At 52.6% G+C, this 24803-nt stretch overlaps 10 protein-coding genes across 10 annotated transcripts; 9 read left to right on the top strand and 1 right to left on the bottom strand.

Annotated features, from left to right (window-relative positions):
• Positions 1-657: 657 nt before the first annotated feature.
• Positions 658-1993, top strand: BO80DRAFT_478158 (SDR family NAD(P)-dependent oxidoreductase; the record flags this gene model as incomplete). Its single annotated transcript, XM_025723273.1, has 4 exons — positions 658-697; positions 745-1120; positions 1180-1530; positions 1577-1993. 4 exons carry the CDS (start codon positions 658-660, stop codon positions 1593-1595), a joined length of 786 nt encoding a protein of 261 aa, XP_025579499.1. The 3' UTR covers positions 1596-1993.
• Positions 1994-2547: 554 nt separating this feature from the next.
• BO80DRAFT_451570 (multicopper oxidase) lies at positions 2548-4455 on the top strand (the record flags this gene model as incomplete). The annotated part of the gene is made up of 3 exons (XM_025721888.1): positions 2548-2824; positions 2877-3351; positions 3402-4455. 3 exons carry the CDS (start codon positions 2548-2550, stop codon positions 4453-4455), a joined length of 1806 nt encoding a protein of 601 aa, XP_025579498.1.
• Positions 4456-4821: 366 nt separating this feature from the next.
• On the top strand, positions 4822-7120 carry BO80DRAFT_490312 (Zn(II)2Cys6 transcription factor). Its single transcript, XM_025723628.1, has 4 exons — positions 4822-4992; positions 5051-5863; positions 5910-6053; positions 6110-7120. Exons 2-4 carry the CDS (start codon positions 5096-5098, stop codon positions 7010-7012), a joined length of 1815 nt encoding a protein of 604 aa, XP_025579497.1. The 5' UTR covers positions 4822-4992; positions 5051-5095; the 3' UTR covers positions 7013-7120.
• A 1519-nt stretch (positions 7121-8639) lies between these two features.
• BO80DRAFT_345527 (uncharacterized protein) lies at positions 8640-9452 on the top strand (the record flags this gene model as incomplete). The annotated part of the gene is made up of 1 exon (XM_025715329.1): positions 8640-9452. One exon carries the CDS (start codon positions 8640-8642, stop codon positions 9450-9452), a length of 813 nt encoding a protein of 270 aa, XP_025579496.1.
• A 2534-nt stretch (positions 9453-11986) lies between these two features.
• BO80DRAFT_451568 (uncharacterized protein) lies at positions 11987-14020 on the top strand (the record flags this gene model as incomplete). The annotated part of the gene is made up of 3 exons (XM_025721887.1): positions 11987-12018; positions 12068-12278; positions 12326-14020. The coding sequence occupies 3 exons, from the start codon at positions 11987-11989 to the stop codon at positions 14018-14020; spliced, it is 1938 nt and encodes a 645-aa protein (XP_025579495.1).
• A 443-nt stretch (positions 14021-14463) lies between these two features.
• On the top strand, positions 14464-17327 carry BO80DRAFT_451567 (putative anaphase-promoting complex component Cut20/Apc4; the record flags this gene model as incomplete). The annotated part of the gene is made up of 7 exons (XM_025721886.1): positions 14464-14728; positions 14812-15157; positions 15212-15779; positions 15833-16564; positions 16616-16682; positions 16736-16885; positions 16945-17327. The coding sequence occupies 7 exons, from the start codon at positions 14464-14466 to the stop codon at positions 17325-17327; spliced, it is 2511 nt and encodes an 836-aa protein (XP_025579494.1).
• Positions 17328-17426: 99 nt separating this feature from the next.
• On the bottom strand, positions 17427-18228 carry BO80DRAFT_129599 (uncharacterized protein). Its single transcript, XM_025713571.1, has one exon. It carries the CDS (start codon positions 18095-18097, stop codon positions 17525-17527), a length of 573 nt encoding a protein of 190 aa, XP_025579493.1. The 5' UTR covers positions 18098-18228; the 3' UTR covers positions 17427-17524.
• A 117-nt stretch (positions 18229-18345) lies between these two features.
• BO80DRAFT_129581 (karyopherin beta) lies at positions 18346-22034 on the top strand. Its single transcript, XM_025713570.1, has 8 exons — positions 18346-18820; positions 18913-18971; positions 19051-19857; positions 19916-20544; positions 20603-20819; positions 20870-21202; positions 21256-21493; positions 21547-22034. Exons 1-8 carry the CDS (start codon positions 18781-18783, stop codon positions 21840-21842), a joined length of 2619 nt encoding a protein of 872 aa, XP_025579492.1. The 5' UTR covers positions 18346-18780; the 3' UTR covers positions 21843-22034.
• Positions 22035-22879: 845 nt separating this feature from the next.
• On the top strand, positions 22880-23966 carry BO80DRAFT_421224 (40S ribosomal protein uS8). The gene is made up of 2 exons (XM_025718554.1): positions 22880-23384; positions 23646-23966. The coding sequence occupies exons 1-2, from the start codon at positions 23252-23254 to the stop codon at positions 23903-23905; spliced, it is 393 nt and encodes a 130-aa protein (XP_025579491.1). The 5' UTR covers positions 22880-23251; the 3' UTR covers positions 23906-23966.
• Positions 23967-24174: 208 nt separating this feature from the next.
• BO80DRAFT_498887 (phosphoglycerate mutase family protein) lies at positions 24175-24803 on the top strand (the record flags this gene model as incomplete). Its single annotated transcript, XM_025724153.1, has 3 exons — positions 24175-24270; positions 24349-24689; positions 24749-24803. Coding segments are annotated over exons 1-3 (432 nt in total), but the record flags the coding sequence as incomplete, so codon positions are not given.

Below are 24803 nucleotides of genomic sequence, written 5' to 3'. Positions count from 1 at the left end.
CGTTGCCATGGTTGAAGATAACCAAAGCAATGAAAAGAGGAGGCACTCAGATAACAAAACCACACAGATACACATATGAGGAAAATCAGTGCAAGTGGTGAAATAATGTGGCCTTTTTGAATCCACGGCGCATTCTTATCAGTCTCACAAATTCGCACTCTATCCGCTTCCCCTTCACCCTCTCGTTATTCTTCCGTGTCTCTTACTTAACCTCTTCGCACTATCACTCACGCCTTCATCACTCAATTCTCTGCAGCTAGCATATCTCCCATGATACCCATGCAAATATTCACCCCCAACTTCGATCTCGGCATCATCCACTCAACCAGAACACCTCATTAACCATAAACCAGACAAAACGCAAAATTGGTACTCTTACAGGTATTGATTGACACTAACTCAGAGGAGAAAAGATAACAGCATGATTCCAGATAAAAGTTTCCACTAGCCAGGATGTTCCCTGGTCAAGCTGTATATCGACAGCCACATATAGAAACTAAGGCGGGCAGTCACGCGTGCTTACTGCCAGCCCCTCACCTCGACAAACCCCTCTGCCAAAAGCAATATAGTCACTCACTATGGCTTTCTTATATTTTCTGTTTGCCCCTCCTTAGCACAGACACTTAATCAGCTTCTCATCTTACCCCCATCCAAGCAATGCTTCGTGGAACTGCGTTCATCACCGGTGCCGCCTCAGGTTTGTGCCTCTCCGGCTCCCACCTCACCCAGCTAACCATCCTACAGGCATCGGAAAAGCCACTGCTTATTCCCTAGCCCGACATGGCGTTCGCCAACTCGCCATCGGTGATATCAACTTTCCGGCGGCACAGGAAACCGCCGACGATCTCCAGTCCCAATTCAGCGATGTCCAAGTACTCCCCTTGAATCTGGACGTGGCCGACCCAACCTCCATCCAAAGAGCCATTGCAGAGACTGTAAGCCGGTTCGGACGCATCGATTATGCAGTCAACAGCGCAGGAATAGTAGGCTCTACAGCGTACTCGAGTGAGCATGACATCGCAGACTGGCAAAAGACACTGGACGTGAATTTGAACGGGGTGTGGATGGCTAGTCGTGAGGAGATCACAGTCATGTTAAAACAGGAGAAGATGGATGACAGGTTTGATCCGTTCTATAACTAAGTGGTATTGGTCGATGCTCATTCGAATGTGTTTGCAGTCCCCGTTCAAACCGAGGTGTCATCGTCAACGTGGCATCCGCGTATGGTCTCGTCGGCTCCACGAGCACTTTGCCGATTGTTGCTTACACGGCCTCGAAACACGCTGTGGTGGGATTCACCAAGGCCGATGCCATTACCTACGCACCTCTGGGTATTCGGATCAATGCGATTTGTCCGGGATATGTTGAGACACCGCTGTTGGCTTTATTTACTCCCGAGGGAAAGCAGAAGGAGGAGTCGAGGATCCCGCTTGGAAGGATGGGACAGGCGGATGAGATTGGGGATGCGATTGCGTTTATGTTGTCGCCGTTGAGCAGTTATATGTATGGCTCTGCGATGGTGGTGGATGGGTAGGTTTCTCTTGTGGAGTCCTTGATTATTTGCTGACAGTTGTAGGGGCTTTACCGCGCAGTAAATGATGTAGGATGGCAAGGCGATGGTTGAAATACTCTCGAGGATTGCTAGGTGTGCGAATCAGTAGAAACGAGTGTTGAACGTGGCTTAAAACTGGTCTCTCTTTCGATGTTGTTCATGGCAGGGCACTAATGCGTGGCTGACTCAAACGGGGCGCCTAAAGGATCGAGGCCCTAGATAAAGGGTTGGATCGCTGGCTCGCTGGCATGACACGACATGACCCCGTACTATCCTCTCTATTGCTTCTCCACGTTTGCACCCTCAGCTATTTATGGCCCAAAGGCTCGTATTAATGAACGAAGAGCGCTGCGGGTGGCCTGAATAAAACTGGAGCTGTCATGATCTGCAAGCTGACGTGCTCTTCCCGGTTCCCTCGGCCATCGGAGGAGCCAACCGGTGGCCTTGTCACTGCGCGAGTCAGATTGTGCCCGATCGAGAGCTCGATCGCCCACCACGAACCACTCTTCTTGGCTATGAAGTGCTAACCCGATGCGAGGGGCCAGCCCACCACCAGGGATGATCACTGCAATAGCTCAGTGGGGCGAAGATGCAAGTTCTCTCCCGCCCGGGCAATTGCTCAACACTGCAGTTCCACCGCGAACTAAACTCATCCAATCATACCGGTAGCTTCTGTACTCACCCCCAGCAGGGTTATCCAAAGTTTTTGTTTGCTCCTCCGACTATGTACGCCGCCGATATATCAAGTGCCACAGGCATTCCTATTTGCTGGTACTTTTCCCGGAAAGACGCTAAAGCCACACCACACTTTGCTATAGGGCAGAGGTAGACAAACGGACATGCCCTTTGGGCTCAGAATCCACCTGGTCCAACTTGCTTTTCCTTGCTCTTCTCGAAATATTGGGCATATAAGGCTATGGCGCCGCCCGGTTGATAATGCTGCTTGCCTGGTCACAGTTGCTGCCTTTCGACCACTTCTCGGGCATTTTCCTGCCATGCATCCCTTTCGTTATGGGCTGGCCTTGCTGGCATCAATCCTATGTCTGGTCTCCTGGGCCAATGGCAGCGGCCTCCACGTTCGGGCCACCGGAACCACGGTACGCTTCAATCTTACACTGACATGGGAGGACTGGGCACCGGCAGGTGTGCCCCGGAAGATGATCCTCATGAACGGCCAATTCCCCGGTCCGGCACTGCAGTTGCGGCAAGGGGATGATGTCGAGTTCCTGGTGCTCAATCATATGCCGTTCAATACCACCGTACACTTTCATGGTATTTATTTTCGCACTATGCACAATGGCTCAAGATAGCTGACACTTTATAGGAATCGAGCAGCTTGGCACTCCTTGGTCCGACGGTGTCCCTGGTTTGTCGCAAAGGCCTATCGCGCCTGGTGGCCGTTTCCTCTACAAATGGCGAGCGACAGATTATGGGAGCTATTTCTACCACGCTCACAACAGAGGCCAGATTGACGACGGCCTCTATGGAGCGATATACATCCACCCGGATGACTCGGTGGAGAAACCATTCCATCTGATCACGAATAACACAAGCGAGCTGCAGGCTCTGCAGACAGCTGAGCAGAATACTAAGCCTGTGATGCTTTCAGATTGGCGTGCACTGACTTCAGAAGAGGTGTGGCGAGGGGAGGAAGAGTCGGGATTAGACGCATACTGTGTCAATGCGATTCTGGTCAACGGGAAAGGCGCGATTGATTGTCCCGGGCAACAGGCTCAGAATGAGCTCGCCAGTGCTGCGCAGAAACAGATCCTGGGCAACCAGAGCCTAACTGACACCGGGTACGTGGATTCGCCTAAGTTTAACAATAATGAAAAGCTAACAGCGGCAGATGTATATCGCCCTATTTAGTATCCACAGAAGGCACGTTTCGTCATAACTACAGCGCTATGCCACCATCCATGTTTTACGGATGTGTTCCTGGAAACGGTGGGACTGCGCGCTTCCTGGTTGACCCGTCTGCCAATTATGTCAGTTATGACCTGATCAGCGCGGCGGGAGTCTCGATGATCACCTTTTCCATTGACGAGCATCCGTTGTATGTCTATGCCATTGACGGACGGTACATCGAGCCAACTTTGGTGGACGCGGTCACTATTGCCAACGGTAACCGCTACTCGGTCTTTGTGAAGCTGGACAAGCCAGCTGGGGATTATACCATCCGTGCGGCAAACTCTGGGATCAACCAAGTCCTCAACGCTACTGCAGTTTTGTCATACGACAACGCGATCAAGACCCAACAGGGTGCTTCAGTGGCCTCAATTGACATTCATGGATCGGTCGTCTCTTTTAACTACACCCTGCTGAATGAAAGCACGATCATGCCGTTCCCGGTGGAGGTGCCGTCTCAGGAGGTCGCGCAGACATATATCCTGCGAGTCGGTCACTATAATGCCTCCTACCTCTGGACCATGGGGAACTCTACCTTCCCGCTTTCCCTGGAGGCAGCATCGCCCCTACTCTTTTATCCGTCTACGGCTAAACCCGATCTCACGATCAAGACACTCAACGGAACCTGGATCGACTTGATCTTCCATGTGGATGGCCAGATCCAGCCCCCTCATCCAGTCCACAAACATAACAATAAGTTCTATGTCATTGGCCAGGGCAACGGAGCGTGGAGTTACTCGTCTGTGGCGGAAGCGATGCGATATATCCCGGAGAGCTTCAATCTCAAGACCCCTCAGATTCGAGACACATTTATCACCCCGGCTGCGGCGACAGAAAACACCTGGCTGGCGCTGAGATACCAGGTTGTGAACCCCGGTGCATGGCTAATCCATTGCCACATTCAGGTGCATCTGAGCGGAGGCATGGCGTTGGCGATCCTGGACGGGGTGGACGAGTGGCCGGAGATTCCCGAAGAGTATCAATTGACTAATTAATTGGTGGCTGGAACAATGGCGAGTGATGCTCGGGACACTTTTCATGTATCATAATTTGTCAATACCCTTCCTGAAAGAGTCGATGCATCCGTGGACGACGAACGGCAGGCGTAGGCAACAAAGTAAATGATGAGTCGGACCAAGGGTGTTTATATTCTAGAGCCAGTGCCCTGGGTTAATTAATTTCCCGACTTGATCTGCTTGATCGCAATAGGATGAGCCGGGCGAATCCTCCGAACTAAGTGAAGCTAAGCTGCGACGATCGCAAGGCATACTTGATCGGGTTAGGGGCACGTGGGCGCGGGGTGGCTACGCCTCAGGCATTGGCGCAGCAGGCAGCCTCATCGCCTCGAGCTCCTCTTTCATTCTTAATCTGCCTATCTATCGGAGAATTCATGTTCCATATCCCAAAGCTGGACGAGCATTCTTTAGCTCAAGATCTACCGAAAAATTATTGCGAGTCCCTCGTGTGCCAAAAAAGGGCCCCAAGAGTCTCGACCCCCTGAGCCTCGCACTGTTTACCCGATTCAGCTGCAGGTCTGTCCCCGCTTCTCGAATCTGGTCTGAGTGTATACTTACCCTGCCTTTTGCCTAGACCATAGCGCCGCCTGGAATTTCGTGCACGCCCCGCTCGCTAATTATGGTCTTCTGCGGCAAACCAAGCAAAGGCTGCGGCGAGTGCCGGTCTCGCAAGATCCGGTGTGACCAAGCCCGTCCAACCTGTTCACAATGCGCCAAGGGCAACCGCGCCTGCCCCGGATACCGCGACCAACTATCCTTGATGTTTCGGGATGAAAGTCAGCAGGTGATCCGCAAGGCACGCACGGAGGCCACGACACGGAAAGCCAAGTCTTCTAGAAGAAAGAGCCCCGACAGTGCGATCTCCCTCGGTGACGGTTGTGGCACTGCCGCTAGTAGTCCGGCCCCAGCGTCATCGACCACCAGTGATCTGCTGGAGTTCGATGAGCTTGTTTCTTTGGTCCCACAAAATTCCGAGCGTGATTTGGTTCGCGTTGAGGATCTCGTGTATTTCACCCCGCAGTATCTGGAACAGCATATCTATCGACATTCCCTTCTCTTGCAGCCATCGTATCAACCCACCAAAGTCGATGCCATCTGCTTCTTCCTGAGGCAGAATGCTTGGATTGGCTCGTTTTGGTCCAAGCTGGACGCCACCCCGGATTACGTGCTCAAGACAGCTACTTCCAGCCACAAGGCCATGATGGCTAGTTTGGCGTCCGTTGGAACGGCAATGCTCTCGCGTGTTAGGAAGTCAACGCAGTTGAGAATCGCCGCAGATAAGGAGTATGGACAGGCTTTGCAGCTCCTCACCTCAGCTGTGGCAGACAAACAGCAGGCTCGAGACAATTTCACGCTGGCGTCAGTGCTTATGCTGGCCATCTTTGAGGTGAGTTCCTCGACGTTGATGCTTATAATGATCTGACATGTGCCAGGTGGTCACCAGTAGAGGTGCACGATTTATCGACAACTGGACAAACCATATCAACGGTGCTGCAGCTTTACTAGAGCTGCGAGGCGTCGAGCAGCTTCAGGAGGAACAGGGGCTGCAGCTCTTCTTGCAGCTGAGGTATCAAATTGTACGTTTAGCTGGCATTGGCTCCTTGATGGCAAGATCCCGGCTAACTAGGTGCAGATCATCAGCTGTCTGCAAAGGCAAGCTAGAGTGCCCGACACTGTTCTCGAATGCGCTAGGGTTGCTATGTTTTTACGACCGCACTCCGTGGCCTATGGCGACCGCTTGATTACAACTATGGGCCGGCTATCCAATCTTCGTGCCGATATCAATGAAAAGGCCTTGACTGACCGGAAGAAGATGCTTGAAGAGGCCTACAGTATCGAGGCCGAATTGATGTCCTGGTTAATGTCTCTACCGGAGATTTTCGCGTACACCACTGTCGAAGACCCCAATCCTCGATTTGGCTGGGGTCCTCAGCCGTACAATAATCGGTATCACGTGTATAGCGACTTCTGGGTCTGCAACTCGTGGAATCAATACCGGATCGTCCGGATCATTGTGTGCGACCTCATCTTGACCTGTATCCGAGAACTAAACGCCGGGTCGCCACTCTCTCCCGATCTTGCCAATCATACCGCGCAGATCCGCAACACAGCCCGACAACTCGCCAGCGACGTCTGTGCCAGTGTGCCTTTTCATTTCAGCGATTCCGCCCTTCGCTTAGCGACCGGACTCAATGGCACAGGCGCCCTCGATGAGGTCCCCATCCAACAAGGTTTTATTCGCGGGATGCTACTCCTCTGGCCGCTGGCTATGGCGGGGGCCACGCGAGGGAAGCATCACCCGTTACGCAAATGGGTTCTGGAATGCTTCCACCTGATTGGCAATGACATGGGTATTGATCAGGCTCTGGCCTTGGTTGAGATGTGGAAGAACGATGAAGGTCAATTCGACACGTTAATCCTGCCAGAGGATAATGTCACCGTAAGCTCAGCCACCAATACCGACAGTCCATATTTCTCCGAAGCGCAGCTGGCCTGCGGGCCTGTTCCAAAAGCATATTCCACTCCAGTGGCGTGAGCCCAATGCGATGACAACCCAGTGCAGGCCACGTGGATAATTATGATGATAGATTCAGATCAGGATCAGTGTACATAATTGCTAAATAATCACTTAATGATTTATGCCAATCCCTTTCACTCTAAATGCCCATCTTTTACCAAGCCATCCATCCATCCATCCAGAATCTAGACCCAACGAGGCTGTGCACCACCAACCCCCCCATCCCGCAGTCTAAGCCTACCACCCATCATCCGGAACCACCCACCCTTCCACAAGGCAGTGCACGGCACTTCTCTGCGCGCCCTTGTGCATAATCCCCACCTCCACCTCCAACCTAACTAAGCACCTACCTAGCCTTATGAACGAGCACAGCCTCTTCTTCCAGAATCCAGACAGGCTCTTTCCATGAACTCCGATTGCCTGAGATGGAATCATCCCTGTCTGCAGGAGTGACGGTCCTTGTTTCCTTGTAAGGCGGTGCAGAATATTACCCCGCTTTCTCTGTTACTTGGTTCGTTCGCATCCCTGGAGAATACGCTAGGTGGGTTTGATATGCATCCAGAATATGGATGGAAGATGTACCGAAGGAGGAGTGGGTATCTAGTGGGTATTTAGTATCTCCCTTGCTTGCTTGGTATCTTCCCGAGGGGAGGGAGGGGAAGAAGGGAGGGGAGGGAGGGGAAGAAGGGAGGGGAGGGAGGGGCGCAGGACAAAGCACAACCGAGTAAACTACTATGAAAGTGATGAGTGATACAATGAGTCACGGGCGCCACTTCCCCCAATCATACTTGACTTTTTTCGGGGTTGGACAAGCGACGGTGTACGGTTTTCGGAGTAAGTCGATAGCTACCTATCTGCCTTAGGCTTTATTCTCTGCCTTGTGGATACGGCTCGCTCCGCTAAACCAATCCTGCTCCTGATCCTGAGTTTGTATGTGGTCCCATGGAGAATTGCGGATGGACCCTGGATGTACACCGTATACGACCCTCCACCGCTCTCTCCCCATTCCCATATCCATGGTAAGACGGACCCTTCCTACGCCATATAGGAGAGGGATCTGCCTTGGCAACGGGCTGTGCATGCCGCTTTTGTGGTTTTGGGGAGGGATGATTATTTAATGGGTTTGTTGGTGTGTGTGGTTGGGTTGGTGGGGTGATCGTGCTGTCATTGTTCACTCATCTGGTTTCTGCTTTCACTTGCATAGTACTTACCTACCTTGTGAACCTTACTTTGTGGGGTGTATAAGTATTATTGCTCACGTCGCTTCCTGTTTCGTTTTGTGTTTTGCTTTTTGACTTGCAGTATGCCTTTTCATTTACCGTTTCGTCGGTCACTTTCTAGACGTGGGGTGAAGAGTCAGCGAGATCAGGATCAGGATCTAGGTCAAGAGAAGAGCTTGAGTCAGAGGCAGGGTCAAGCTTCACTTTATCAGCAGCACGTGTATCAGGATCAAGATCCAGGCCCAGTGCCAACGTATCAGCTACTCGTTTCTCCGCCTCCAGATCAAGCCCAAGGCCAGGACGCAGCACCAGCATCAGCCGATATGGGTCACTCTCATTCTCGGCAAAGCCGACATATGCACCACTCTTCGCTTCGGAACAGAGACTCAAGTGCTTGGACGTCACGCTCACCCGGAAAAGCGCCGATGAACAACACTCAGACCCAGGCATCAAGTGCATGGGCTCCTCCACCGTATTCGTCACATCTTCCCGCACAATCCACCACCTCGACGGGCAGTGATACCCCGTATTCATTTCTGCGGGAGTTTGATACCATTTTCATCGTGGATGATAGTTCGAGCATGTTGTGGAATGGTCGCTGGAAGGAGGCGGAAGATGCGATTGCCGCTATCGCGCCAATTTGCACGCAGTATGACCAGGATGGTATCGATATCTACTTTTTGAACCATCGTCGGGATGGAGGGCGCAGGAATAAAGGGGGTTACATGAATATTACGACGGCGGATGATGTTCGCGAGATCTTTGGTAGTGTGCATCCGCAGGGCGCTACCCCCTTTGGACGACGCCTTTACGATATTCTTGATCCGTATATGCGGGAGCTGGAAAAAGTGATTAAGAAGAGTGATGGGTCGTGTGATTCGGCGCAGCTGATGAAACCGCTCAACATCATTGCTATTACGGATGGCGCGTTTACGGACGATGCCGAGAGTATCATCGCTGATGTCGCGGGGAAACTGGATAGCGACAAATACCAGGCCGTGCCCTGGCAGGTGGGGGTCCAGTTTTTCCAGGTCGGAAATGATGCCGCCGCCACGGCCTATTTACAGGAGTTGGATGATAACCTGGGGGAGATGCAGAAGAAAGGCCGTATCCGGGACATTGTGGATACTGTGCCGTGGAGGGGTGATCGGGGGCAGACACTGAGCGCGGATGGCATTCTGAAATGCGTCCTTGGCGCGGTGAACAGAAAGTATGATAAAAGGAACGCGTTTCAGTGATGAAGGGGATTGGCCTATTCTTCGTTTCTTTTGTCCCTTATTGCTAACGCTTTCGTTGCCTTCGGGGCTTTGCTTTTCTTCGGTCTTGGGGGGGTTAGCCAGGGCGAGTCTAGACTGCCTCCTTCATCTTGTCAACCCTGTCATTGTGTAACAGCGGCAGGATGGGAGTGAAACGCGTTGCAGCAAGCGCCCTGTTGCCGCCGGCTGGCCCGAGACCAGCACCCATATCGAGATAGACCTTTGTGACTGGTCAGGTCCTCTAATCGTAGCAATTTAATCGGCTGCTCCCAGCTTTCTTTGCTTTTCCAATACCGCGTAGAGGGTAATGATTGGCGGTTTCTCTAGGCCAAGTCCAGCTGTCGCTCCGGGTAGTCCCGCCAAATGGACTGCTCAGCTTGTGAGCAGGGGACCAATTGGCCGGTCCAGTCAGGAGGTAAATGCGAGGTGACAGCCATCTGTCAGACATGCTAGAGGCTAGGGATACGATTGACTGTCATTAGCCTCCGACTATTTGTTGTCCAAACCTTCAATTTCCCGCGGGACGATCGATCCTAGTTGCCCGGCACCCGAAAGTTTAAGGACACTGGTCGCAGGGGTGCATCCAGAGGCGCTCAGCAGGCCATTGAAATTCTATCTATATGAATCCAGGATTGGCGGATTGATTGGTTCACAGGCCGTTCCCCTGGGCGCGTAGACGCGCTGGTCCGTGAGGATGGATCACCGGCTTGTCCTAGACCCCTGTCCTAGACTCCTGGTGCTAGCTTCGTTAGTCCAAGGAAACCCTTGGGACGGGACACTTGACAAATCACCTTGTCAGTTCGGCTCGTGATGCCTCTGTTGTCTGTTGCAATCCGCCGGTCGTCGGGACAATGGACACAAATAGGGGACAATGGAGCCGGGGAAATGCAGGACGATGCAGGCGAGATGCATCAACAATGGTTGGCGGCTGCAGAGGAAGGATGAAGCGAGACGGCGACAGGTACGTGACGGTAAGATTGGCTCCCCTCGACCACCTGCGGGCCTCTCACGTGGTGTGGAGAAATGCGATCGGCGTGTATGCGTACCGTACGCAGTACGCACCCCCCAATTGCAACCTGGACAGGGTCGGCGCTTCCGTTGCGCCCTCTGCGACGGCTTTGGGCGTTCTCCTGGCTTCCACCTCCTGGTATCCTTTGGTGTCCCGGTGAGAGCATGCGGAACCCATTTCCGGATGGGAAAATGGACTCTCAAGGCTCGCTTAGAAGGTTGCGGTAGGGGATAGTGTGTACTAGTGGCTAGAGATGATCACCAGCCTCAGGTGGCAAAGCAGAGTTGGATACGGTACGGTATGGTCAAGGCACCAGCCACCGCAGCCGAAAGCGGTAACGCAGCGCCGGTCCGTCGTGGAATTTGCACCCGCCGGCGTCTCCCCAAGGATTCCCAGGCTCCAAAACAACGCTCGAGTCAACGAGTCAACCACCGGATCGGTTTCGTGGCTGGCTGTTTTTGTGATCCATCCATATTAATCACTCGGGCTTCTCTCTGGCCCCACCCACTAAGTTCCGACTAGACGGCATAGTGGTCCCTTAGGCTACGCTGGTTCGCCAGGAGGGATCAGCATCTTCCCAGTCTTTGGCGGGTGGATCGAATCGTCCAGGAACCATGTTCGGATCTCATCGCGTCCTTTTTTCACTAGCCTTCCCTGTGTTCCCTCCTGTTGCCATGAAACCTTTTCTTCGATCATCCTCGCTTGCAGGGGGAATCCCTTTCGTGACGTGGTTGTTGCCCTGTCCAGTGGATCCTTGATAAGCGCGCCGGACGAACGGTCGATTCAGCTGTTGAAATTCAACCTCACCGCGCACACTCCATTGATCGATTGGGTGACTATCTTACTGCAATTGGATCTGTCCCTGCCTTCTGCGCCTGAAGGCCGGATCAGCTTGGCTGTCACCGACCCGTCTGGACCACGTGTGGAATCCCTTAAGAAGCCTTGTACAAAACGTCCGACTCCGGCAGCAAGCGCCGCAATTTCTGCTCTGCCTCTCATCACATCCATCGCTGCAGTCTCCGCCTTGTCGGCGCTTCCTGCTTGCCATCACCTTGCATCATTGGCCGTGATTGAACATTGCAATCTCCCGACCAAGCAACCAAATTTAACTCCCGCATCTCCGCGCCTAATGATACAGTGATCTCCAACACTCATTGCCCACTGTTGGTGTCAGAACGCCCCTGGCAGGTTATGGCGCTGTGCCTTTGAGCCTCACTCGAATCTTATATTACTGGCCTTCAACCGCGCGGCGAAGCGCATCCTTTCAAGTGCACTGCTCGAGTCCTTCGAGAAACACAGCCCAACCCGGCTATCCGCCAATCACTAAGACGCTCCTTCGATTTTACGATCATTGACTTTGTCCTGGCTGGTCTAGGACTGTCTCTGCTATCCTTATATAAACGTGCTTTTCTTAGACTATTGCCTTTGCTTCGACTGCGAATTACTGTCACGATACATATTAATTGATATTCACTGCACACGATTAGCAACCAGCTTTACTGCAATCATGGCTTCCACTACCTTGATGACATTTCTTCTGTACGTGCGGTACAAATTTTTGATGTGAGAGTTTTCTAATTCATGGCAGGTGCACCAGCCCCCATGTCAAGTCGGTTAAGTTGCTGGGGTCTTGGGACAATTTCTCCCAGCCCTATATCATGGAAAGGGATAAGCGCGTTGGCGCGGGACAGTGGAGGGGATGTCACACCTTCTGTAACATAGTGTGTGACGGCTCGCCAACCCATATGACGCCCGCACGCTCTGGAGGACTCAAAATGGGTGGCACTTACTGGTACTACGTATGTCTTCTGACTTCCTTTCAGAGCATCGAACCTGACTTCTCTAGTACTTGTTGGATGACGATGTGGAATACTATAATGAGGCTGAGCCTGTGACCACGCACTGTCCTCTCCTGCCGGGTCAACCGGTCAATGTTCTCAACGTCCCGGTCATTCTCCCGGATACGTTTCCCACTCACACTCATGCGAGGAGTCCCAGCCTACAGAAAGCGGATCAACGAACTATGAATCCCGATGACAAGTACATGAATCCTCGAGAGCCGCCGAAGCCAAAGCTTCCTCGTCTTCGCACCTCTCCTCCGCTGTTGCAGCAACCAACCCCGGCTTGGTCATTCAGCACATCCCCTCTTGGTATCATCACTCACAGAGGCGCATCGCAGCCTAGTAGTGCAACGCCCAAGGCGAAAGGCCTGGATACACCAAGAGCCGCTGGGTGCAAAACTGCTCGTTCTGTGTCCCCGCCTAGATCCAGGGGTCTTCGCGCCGCATTTCGACATTGGAATGCATCTTCGCCGGATCTGGGATCTACGGACGAACATGAAGGCCATGCCTCCAAGCCTGCCGCAACTCATGGGCTCAAGGGCCTATTTCTTGGCAGACACGAGGAGCATTCCCGTTTTGGGGTTCACCTGGGTACTGCTTTCGAGCACTCTTCATCCATCGATCTCAATAAAGACTTTCAGCGCCCAGCAGATTCTCTACCTCAATCAGCAATATCTGGAGATCGCCGCTCAATGCCTCTGACAATCCAAGACCGACGAGCATTGAACTCAAAAGTTGCGGAGCACGGCTCGCCCAGGGCGCCTCTGACCCTGCAGGCAAAGCCCGGAAGCGGGGCTTCTGGGTACACCGCAACCCAGGGGACACATCTGAATGTTCGTAGAAGATCACTTCCCTTGGAATCCCCGTCCATCTTGCCGACAGCAATTGGGCCATCATCCGATTTCTCTACTACCCCGACCGGTTTCACTGCCGGAGAGAAGAGACTCCCAACGCTTCCAAATTCGCCATCATCAGTGATGGATGAAGCATTACGGGATATCGATGCCAGACAGAAGGCCCTTGATTTGGAGGCTCTAGGCAGCCATTTCTCGGATTTCACCGATACTGAGTCTGTCGCTGGCAGCTCCTTTTGTGAACGAAGCCATTTTTCCGAGTGGAGCGCGGATACGGATGTTCTATCCCCTGGGTCTATGACGTGCTCATTTGCTCTCAATCATGACGCTCAGGCAGCTTCCAATACTGAAGCCACTGAGACCATGGACTTCCTCACAGCGTCCATACCTGCCGAACTGAGTGACCCGGACACCCCTCATCTCACTGTCCACTCTAGATCAGCGGCTACCTCAGTCGCGGGCGATTCGCCTCGCTTGGATCTCCCTCTTCCTCGCCTTACAATCTCATTATCTCCCTCTGATCTCGACATTCCAGGTCTCTATATTGATGATGAGGATTGCGTGGAGAGCAATCCCAAGCGACACGCGGCCTTTTTCGGGGGCGATGAATCAATCAAGGGTCTCGGCCTTATACAAAGTCCCGACCCTTCTTCGCTGCAATTTTCTGAGGATGTGAAAGGCGAGACAGCAGTTCGCCCTAGCGAAGGAGTGGCTGCGTCCAGCCGGAATTATGACCGCTTCAGCAGAGTCTCATTGCTGGGTCAGTCTGCAGCGATGCGCGAAATGATGGACGAGCTGAGCTATCTGAAGACCATGATAGAATCTGGGTCCAGTGAAGATATCTGATCTTACTATGCGATGTACAATTGCTATATCATCCCTAGGTACTTTTGCACATGTGAACATGGAGAGTTTTTGTATATAATAGTGTTGCGTCTGAGCGGTTCCTAGAGCTTTGATCCTCAAAATTGGGAAGAAATGAAAAGTGAACATATACTTAACTCCTTATGATTTTTCTCCTCTAGAATACTTGTTTAGTACACGGTTTAGTGCAAGTGTAGCTCTTTAACCCAGACTTGTGTACGGACTACCTACTGTGCCAGTAGTAAAGAGTAGCCGCGGGTGGATCAGCGCGAGCCAAACCAACGCGACAAACACCCGCATGCCAAGAGTTCCCGCTATCCACCATGAAATCCAACCAAGACAACAACAGGACCGAACAGAAGGGGGACATTCACAGCAATTGATCCGATTCCCTTTGTAGAATGGGCTAGGCCCGAGCGACCAACATGGCTGACGACAACGGTTTCCAGCCAGCTCACGAGCCACAGCTCACGCCTGTCGGGGAGAAGTCCCTACCCGCAAGATGTAAGGCGAGCACGCTCACTTACTGCCCCACGATGGACCTCATCGCGCTGGTCACTGAGGACGATGAACTACGCGTCTTCCGCCTAAATGGACAAAAGGTTCTTGGAGGCTCTTTCAAGGGTGATCCGTATCTTGATGAGGATGATGGTGGTGGCGAGATCCGGGGGCTGCAGTGGAAGAATACTGGTAAGTCGCTACTTTCTTTGGTGATTAACCAGCTTTATGTCGCTATCCTGCTCCTTATTTCTGAGAGACTAACGGACCGGTAGGCCATTTGCTTGCGGTGGCTTGCGCTGACAACACCATCCGGGTCATCAGCGCTTACAGTGGTAAAACGGTCCACCATTACCCTGCTTATCAGTCCGAGGGTGAATCACCCCAGCCTGTTAAAGTGACTTGCCTAGGGTGGGGAGTGAATTTCACTGACAGCAAAGCCGCCCAGCGGCATTTACACGAGTCTGCTGGTCAAGTCAGCGTCGATGACTTATTGTCCCCGGATAATCATCCGTCCAAAGCAGCAGCCCTGCTCAAGGCCGATCTACCGAGAGAGCTAGCATTGCTTGACGTCGAGCCTTCACTACCCAAGCTGAGCACACTACCAGCAACAGGAAGCGAGTGAGTTACCTGTTTTGATTGCAGTGTGCCTTTTATTTAGCTAATAGTCTCTAGTGATGATGTGTTCAGCTCTCGAGCCTCGATCGATGCTATATTTCACTCTATCTCGAAGATTACTAGTGACGCGGTGGATGTGTTGTTAGTAGGGTTTGATGATGGGACTGTTCATCTACGGATCTTTGACTGCTTCGAGATTGGCTCTCTCCAGATTGGAGGTTCAATTGGGAATTCTGGTCCTTGCCAGATCCTCAGACATGCTTCCCATCCGCTCAGCTCGACTCACGCATTATTGGCGCTGGCGCCGGAGGCCACCTCGAGCCCTTTGCACCTCATCACCCTTGATCTTCGCTTCATCACAAGGTCAGGAAGATATCTCTCTCTCCTTGCACACAAGACAACTCAGCTCCAGAACCTGCTACGGTACATCAGTCAGGTGCAGAAGCAAATTGAGCTTGAATGGAAGAATGCACAGGAATTACCGGCACGTTACATGCGTAGTATAAACGAGGACCTGCAGGAGAAGTGCCACTGTGATTTTGTTACTGCTGCATATCACTTGGTAGTTACCGGGGATTGCTTCGAGCCATTGAGGGAGTTCTTGGTGGATATTGTTGGCGAAAGAGTACGCTTGTCGCGTTCTCTCTATGGACCGTATTCATACTAACAACATGACAGGGACACAAGAGATGGGAAAAAGCCGTTTCTAGCGGCTACGAAAATGTCCGACGGTTAACCCACGAATGCCTTCTTCCCGCCTTGGAAAGATGTGAAGTATTGCTAAGCCGGTTGATTGGACTATCCAAGTTCTATAAATTGAGTGAAGTCCTCGGCTTGGAAACATCAGATCTGACAGCAATCGTGGAGACCCTAGATTGTCTTCATCTTCTTTCCCATCACATACTGATCCACGCCAACGAGGAGTTGGCTCAATTCAATTCCTTTTCCAGATGGCTTCGTCACGAGATAGACATGCAAAGCGCGGAACCAATGTCCCAAACCTTGGAGGAGCTGATGGAGAAGACAGATATGGTTGAGTACCCGCAGACCTTGAAATACATCAGAGGCGCTCTTACCAAGAGTAAGTTGCGGAATTTCATTCAGCAACTGCCCATGATGGGAATGCCAAGGCTACCATCCACAGCTTCAGATAAGTGGGCACCGACCGGCTATGACAGGTCATTCTATGACACATTCAGGAAATTGCTCGAGCAGAGCGATGGGTCGGATGACGCCAATCCGGTTGAGCTACCCAAGATGAACGACTTGACGAAGCGTTTGGGATTGCAGTTCGAGAGAGTCTTTGGTCAGATTGCGTCAACACAGCGGCGCGGAATTCTCCACCGATCGCCTTTGAGTCTCCATCCTGACTGTGACAAAGATGTCATCGATATTGTCATGTGCAACGAGGTAAGTTGCTGCGGAAGCTTGCGTGATGATTGTTGCTTATTGGGCAACCAGGACACCGACAAGAAAGGGCTATGTGTGATCTATATTGCTACCAGGTCGATAAAGAAGAAGCATCTGCGTAAGGATCACCCAGCTGTGACACCCACTGGCATGCTGTACTAACGTTCTCAGTTTGTTTCTACCGTGTCGAATTAGACTCCGAAAATGGAGTCAGTTCCACTCGAAGCACCTCTACCGGGGCACTCGATCTCCAGGAAGGAGAAATCCGACAAGTACAGTTCGTTGAGGATGATACAATCGTAGTCCTATGGTCAAACAATAGTATGCTACGTTCTTGCGCCAGATTCGTGTTTCCTTGGTTTTGCTGACCCGCGCTGCAGATGGAACTCCTTACCTTCTCAGCCTCCCTTTCCAACCTGCATCGAGCATCAGAACAGACGCGACCACCGAGTCCCTGGTGTCTTTCGCTGTTGACTACCATAGCCTACAGGGGTCTTCATCATACGACTTCACGACATTCGCGGCGGTCGTCGACCTTCTGTCTCCAGATTCTCTATCTAGTGGCCTAATCAAACATGCCTTCGTTGGCGGCAAAGGGAAAGGAAAGCCAATAAAGGTCGATGTCAACGGCAGACGCGGTCGCCGGGCGATCTGCGTACTCTATGGTGATGCTATGCGGTATGAGGTGCTAGATCTGGATGCGGAACTGGAGGATGAGGAAGATGATGAGGTGGCAGAAAGTATCGTGGAACTGGAGGAATAAACTACACTTTTCCCACCTTGATGGGTTTTCCGTGCACAGGAATGCACCACTCAAGGATATTCTAGTTCGAAAAAGGGCACTACGTCATGTCTCAGTTGCCGGCGCCGCTAAGATACCAGACAGAATTGAAGAGAATTACCCGCCTCGATCGGCGAAAAGAAGATGAAGCCAGTCTGCCGATCAATCTTTCCAATGCACTATTTGGAAAGGTACTGGGAAGCTATAGTTTGGAACCGTGCCCAGGGGTCAGGCTGTGTCAGTGGTCGTTCCGTCGACGATCCCGCGACAAACAAGCTCGAGAGGTAGAAACAAAGAAGCCCAAAGAACCTCGATGGAACAGCCACGCGGCACTCTGAGTGGCCAGCTATAGTTAGTAGAAGGCGAGGCCACGAAAAACAACCGCCATGATTTGTGCGTTGGGGTTGACGCCCTGGGAGATGGAGCTGGTCGCCGGGGCCACAGCAGGTGGATCGAGGGCCCCTTCTGCAAGCAGCAAAATCAAAACAAGCAAACCCGAGGAGGGGAAAATTTTGGGTTGCGGGAGGGAAAAGAGCACGACGAGGGCTGAGGGAGGGGCACACCTCAGGCAGCGGGCAGTTGCAAAATACAGGTACCGTATTTCGTATTGGGTGGTAACGATCTTCAGTAGTGCAGTCATAGTGACGGGTGACGACAAGAACAAGACAGACCACCGCGAGGGGGACTGCCACGGTAGCCGGCCAAGCAAAGCCTCGGAAAAAGAAAGATTTTGATAGCGATAATGATAGCATATCCGGAAGACCCCTTTCGGCACCAACCAGGCCTGGGATTATATCCTTTTTCCTTTTTCTACCCTTGTTCGCCAATCCGGGCGGACGACTAGGCTTGCCGTCACCGACCGCTGCAGGTCACGTGTTATGACTAAGCCCCAGGATCCCGCGGGCGCTGGCCAATGAGGGGAGGGGCTTCGCAGGGCTCTGACGGGCGCTGACTGGTCGATTCGCAGTGCTCGTCCATTCTTCTGCTGGAACTGCAAATTGAAGGGAATCGCCCTCACATTATTATTGATCCCTCTCTTTCTCTCTCCCTCTCGCTTCTTCTACTCTCTCCAGTGTTTCTTTCTCCCCTCTCAACCCGAACAGCTTCAACACCATCCTGTTCACTTCCCCCCTCACCCCTGCTGTGTCTGTTTATCCGACCCTGGGGCCTTCTCTTTTCTCTGTTTTCCTTCGGTCCTGGCGTGCACCACGGCCGTCTTTTCCTCTGTCACCTCTACCCCCCCAAAGACCTGGTGCATGCCTCGTCATAATCCACAAACCCAACCTCTCCCCTTCGCCTACCTGAGATAATCTATATCCGATCCACACTACCACTCTTTTGTTGTGGGCGGCCTCTCATCTGCTGCTTCTGTCAGAACTGCTCTTTTCCCTTCCCTTTTTCATTGCTCTGGGTTCTGTTTTCCGCATACGGCAACATGAACGTCACTCAGGTTTTGGAGAGCACCCTCTCGCCAGGTACTTTGACACCCCCCGATGCTGTATACAAGCAATTTCTTTAGAACAAAGCAGCAGTATCACTAACGGGCCATTTTTGCTTCACACTATAGATGCCACGGCTCGTAGCAACGCCGAAGCGCAGTTGGCCCACGCGGCGGAGGTTGACTTCGTACGTTCTGGTCTCCTTTCCTCGCCGGTCATTGGTCTTGTATCAGACATGCTAACCATGCTTTTTTGTCGGACGGCAGGCCCAGTACCTTGTCACCCTCGCCCAGGAACTGGCAAACGAAAACTCCGCGTCCCACATCCGAACCGCTGCCGGTATCGCTTTGAAGAACGCATTCACTTTCAGAGACCTCGCAAAGCTCCAAGAGGTCCAAACAAAATGGCTACAGCAAATTACCCCAGAAATTAAGGCGCAGGTCAAGGAGCTTGGCCTCAAGACGCTTGGCTCGAAAGACGCCCGGGCCGGCCAGTCCGCCGCCCAGTTCATCGTTTCCATCGCCGCTATCGAACTTCCCCGGAATGAGTGGCCGGAGCTGATGAACATCTTGGTTCAGAATGTCGCGTCCGGTTCCGATCAACTGAAGCAGGCCTCGCTGGTCACGATCGGTTTCATCTGCGAGTCCCAGGATGCTGAGCTTCGGGAGAGCTTGGCTGCACACTCCAACGCTATCTTGACCGCCGTGGTCCAGGGTGCTCGTCGCGAAGAGCAGAACATGGACATCCGTTTCGCCGCTATCAAGGCTCTCAGTGACTCCGTCGACTTTGTGCGGTCGAACATGGAGAACGAGGGTGAGCGCAACTACATCATGCAGGTCGTGTGTGAGGCAACCCAGGCCGATGATCTTCGTGTGCAGGCGGGCGCATTCGGTTGCTTGAACCGCATCATGGGCGCGTACTACGACAAGATGCGCTTTTACATGGAGAAGGCTCTGTTTGGCCTGAGCATCATGGGTATGAAGAGCGAGGAGGAGGATGTTTCGAAGCTGGCTATCGAATTCTGGTGCACGGTCTGTGAGGAGGAGTACGCTATTGAAGATGACAACGCAGCTGTAAGTTCTTCTTTCACATGCATCGCCTGGACATTGTTGGCTAATGATGACTCAATAGGCACAAGCTGAGGGTCTCCCTGAGGTCCGCCCCTTCTTCAGTTTCGCCCGTGTCGCTTGCAGAGAAGTCGTCCCCGTTCTTCTGCAGTCCATGTGCAGACAAGATGAGGATGCTACCGAGGATGAGTACAACGTCTCTCGCGCCGCTTATCAGGCCCTCCAACTCTACGCTCAGTGTGTTCAGGGCGATGTTATCCAGCCTGTCTTGTCCTTTGTCGAAGAGAACATTCGTCACCAAGATTGGCGTCGTCGGGATGCTGCTGTCGCGGCGTTCGGCGCCATTATGGATGGTCCCGATCCCAAGGTCCTGGAGCCTCTTATCAAGCAGGCTCTGAGTGTCCTTGTCGGCATGATGCAAGACGATTCCATTCAGGTCCGTGACTCGGTCGCCTACGCTCTTGGCCGAGTCTGTGACTTCTGCTCCGAAACCCTCGACCCTGACGTGCATCTCCAACCTTTGATCACTTGCCTCTTCAACGGCTTGGCAAGCTCCCCCAAGATTGCCAGCTCCTGCTGCTGGGCCTTGATGAACGTTGCCGATCGTTTTGCCGGCGACATTGGTGCCCAGACCAACCCCCTGTCCAGACACTTTGAGGAGAGCGTCAAGTCTCTTCTTACTTTGACTGAGAGGTAAGGACCCATATAACCCCGCATTAGTCCTTTTCATCCAGACGCTAATATCGTCCAGACAAGATGCAGACAACCAGCTGCGTACTGCCGGATACGAGGTTCTCAACTCCTTTGTGACCAACGCTGCTAATGACAGCCTTCCCCTGGTGGCAAACCTGTCCAATGTCATGCTTCAGCGTCTGGAGCACACCATCCCTATGCAGCAGCAAGTTGTTAGCGTGGAAGACCGCATCACTCTGGAGGAGATGCAGACCAGTGTCACTAGCGTGGTTCTTGTAAGTTTGTCCCATCTCCAACAACCTTCAACATGTGTCTGACTGCGTAGGCCATCGTTCAACGCCTTGAGACCGAGATCAAGCCACAGGCCGATCGTATCATGCAGGTGATGCTTCAGATCCTGGCCACTGTTCCCCCCAAGTCCAGTGTCCCTGATGTCGTCTTCGCCACTGTCGGTGCCATTGCCGGTGCTCTGGAGGAGGACTTCATGAAGTACATGGACAACTTCGCACCCTTCCTGTACAAGGCCCTTCAAAACCAAGAGGAGCCGGGTCTTTGCGCTATGGCCATCGGCCTGGTGAGCGATATCTCGCGTGCTGTGAACGAGCGGGTGCAGCCCTACTGCGACTCGTTCATGAACGCCCTGCTCACCATCCTGAGGGTAAGAACTAATTTCATCTTGTCACGAAAATGTTCTGACTAACACTCCGGCAGACCTCGACCAACCAGCTGAAGCCTGCTATTCTCGAGACCTTTGGAGATATTGCCCAGGCTATCGGAACCCATTTCGGAACCTACCTGGCCGTTGTCGCTTCAGTCCTTCAGCAGGCTTCGATGGTGACTGCTAGCAACGATGTCAACACGGATATGCAAGATTACATTGTCTCGCTGCGTGAGGGTATCATGGATGCTTGGGGTGGTATTCTGCTGTCCTACAAGGGCACTCCCCAGGGTAAGTACTACTTGGGAATTTCCCGCATGAGCAACTTGCTAACACTCTCTTAGTTGACCAACTGCATCCTTTTGTGGACCAGATCTTCCAGGTCCTGCACAGCATTTCTCAGGACTTCAACCGTAGCGAGGGTCTGATGAGGGCCACCATGGGTGTTCTTGGCGATCTTGCGGATGCCTTCCCCAACGGCGAATTCGCTGCCTACTTCCGCAACGACTGGGTCACCAGTCTGGTCCGGGAGACGAGAACCAACCGGGAGTACAGCCCTCGTACCGTCGACACCGCCCGGTGGACCCGGGAGCAGGTCAAGCGTCAGATCACCATGTCCACGGCTGCTGCTATGGCGTAAACAGTGACCATGCAGTTGCTGTCCATTCTTCAGTTGCTCGTTTCGAGACCGCGCCCCTAGGAGGACTCTATCCGTTGGTGCCCTCGGGAGGTGACGGCACCGCTGCTGTTACCGTTCCCCGAGTCGACGGCCCCAGACGGGATTCCCAGCCGTGCTACTGATCACTTCCGTCCCCCAGATCACTAGGCTGCTCCCAGTGAATCAGCGGGCAGGGCTAGTGTTTCTACTCACCCCGTATATCACCACCGCCCACGACCCTTACCTGGCACCGCATATGACTCCTTTCGACCCCCGACCCCCACCCCATTCCTCGCACTATCCCCATCTCCCCCACCCCTCGGCCCTCTGTCCGGCACGAACCCTCTGCTTTCGGACCCCCTTCTCATGACATCTCTCAATGCATGTTTGCACTTTTATCCCGGCCCTTGTTTCGATCTTCTCCCTTACTATTACTATTCACTTTGCCACATCTTCGCGCCTCCCACATCAGTTTTAATTAGACAGAGGTTCTTTAGCATTATCATGTATGCCCGAGAAGTCATGTATCCAACCCTTTCAGAAACACTGTCACGAGCCCTTGACCCTGCTCCCGTATCACATCCTACCAAAAGACCTGTATAGAGATTAGTAAAAACTTGGAACAACTATACGTATGCCGAGTGATGTTCGGAAGGCACCGCTGCCATATTCCTTGATCGTAGTAACCTTGTGACCAGGCCGCCTAGGTGGCGAGATTGAATGTGGTAATTTGTATCCGTTTGGTGAGATGGAGGCTGTTGGTAATGAAGCCAATACTGGATCAAATAGCGAGGATGCTCAAACGTTCATCGCTTGTGGTAGAAACTTCTCGAAACGTATTCTGAATGAACGGCTTATCTGCAAGGCTATAAGCACATGGTAGAAGAGCTAAAGTATGGCTGAATGCCTAAGGCATGAGTAAGTGTGTCACGTGCCGATAAGGGCTAAAATCGGCAGCCCTAGCGGCCGCACAGCGCGTGAAAAGTTCTCACCGTCTATCCGCGTCCGTCTTCTCCTAACACTCGATCTTACCCCCGTCGTCGACATCCCTCGAGGTATGTATCAATCGTTGCATTGCCCTATTCTACAGCTCCCCAGCTAGTCTGGGGGAGCAATCGCCATGGAATTCTGGTTTCGGCCATGCTGGTGTAGTAACCGACCGCATTTGATCATCGGAAAACCAGGCGATACGCTTCCTCACTACGGCACGGGCTGAAGAACCCTTGATGATGCTTAGGGGCACTCTTTGCGCTCGAGGACTACTGGTGGCTGACTCTTGGACCCAACGCCTCACCACTGCCACGCGGTGGTGTGAGGACTGGGCATCGTAAATTAGATACCTCATATCCTTTGATTCCTCGATTTGAGAATCTCGATATCACACCGTCAAAATGGTCAAGACTTCCGTCCTCAACGATGCGCTCAACGCCATCAACAACGCCGAGAAGAGCGGTCGCCGCCAGGTCATGATCCGCCCTTCCTCCAAGGTCATCGTCAAGTTCCTTTCCGTCATGCAGAAGCACGGTACGTTGTCTTGCCTTGATACCTCCAGACACAATGAAAGAGAGATTCCGGGCACTTGTGGGATCGCTGGAGGAGGTGAAAATTCGGGTTGATAACTAGGCGACGGTTTCAGTCAACCAACAGCTTTCGCCCTTTAAGTGCCCGAGATATTGATGAATGTTTTACAACATGGCGGCGATCTTACAAGTTTCCGGAACCTCTCTTTCTCTGTGTCTGATTAACTTTTAAATCACCGTGACAAACCACTGACTTCCATCTCAGGTTACATTGGCGAGTTCGAGGAGGTTGACGACCACCGCTCCGGCAAGATCGTCATCCAGCTTAACGGCCGCCTCAACAAGACCGGTGTCATCAACCCCCGTTACCCCGTCCAGCTCCGTGACCTCGAGAAGTGGGCCACTCAGCTCCTTCCCTCCCGTCAGTTCGGCTACGTCGTCCTGACCACCTCCGCTGGTATCATGGACCACGAGGAGGCTCGCCGCAAGCACGTTGCCGGCAAGCTCCTCGGTTTCTTCTACTAAAAAAAGTTTCCGAATAGACTGGATAGTTCGGTGTGAGGGATGAACTCTCGTGGCTTGACGGAGTTGGATCGATACCGGCAGAGATGTTAGATAGTTATTGATCGAGTGATCTCAATGAACTGTTCAGTCAATTTCATCTTGCAGTTGCATAGATGCAGTAGATGTACTCCGTAGTGTATCTGAAAGTACTCCGTAGAGTAATCCGAGATCTGGCGGGCCGAGGTCTGACCGCCCCATGTTTCCCCGCAACACCATATCAAACACCAACGCACCAGTCTACAGTTACACCAACTCCTTGTATCCCTCAATCCTATCATACAGTTGCAACAATGCCCCTAGACACAATCTATCTCACCCGCCACGGTGTAAGTCACTTATCCCAGCTCATCCCATCCAACCCCCCCCTTCCACTTCATCACCACTAACAATATATCTTCACCCAGCACCGTCTAAACTGGACAATCGACTACAAAACCGGGACCTACCACTCCCAATTTCCCACTCCTACCGGCAACCCAGCTGACCCAACTCTAACCTCGCACGGCGTGCGCCAATCCCATGAACTCGCTGCCCATTTCACCAGCGATAAGATCTCCCCGAAGCCGTTCCGCGTCTACTGCAGTCCGTTCTATCGATGTCTCCAGACTATTCAGCCCGCTGTAGAGGCGTTGCAGAAGCAGCAACAAGAGCTATTGTATGAGCAAGCTGGAACTGATCGTAGCAATGATCCTTCCATTATCGATAAGCAGGCTGACTTGGTTGTCCGTGTTGAACCCGGATTGGGGTATGTGTTCCCCTCTTATCCCCTCCTATACATAACTAATATGAATCTACATATGATAGAGAATGGTTCGGCCCAACAACCTTCTTCCACCACCCCTCCCCCGCCCCCCTCTCC

This window comes from Aspergillus ibericus (assembly GCF_003184845.1).
Source record: "Aspergillus ibericus CBS 121593 unplaced genomic scaffold BO80scaffold_3, whole genome shotgun sequence".
Lineage (NCBI taxonomy): Eukaryota > Fungi > Ascomycota > Eurotiomycetes > Eurotiales > Aspergillaceae > Aspergillus > Aspergillus ibericus.
Note: the sequence above shows the minus strand (reverse complement) of the source record. Positions and strands in the feature narration are given on the sequence as shown.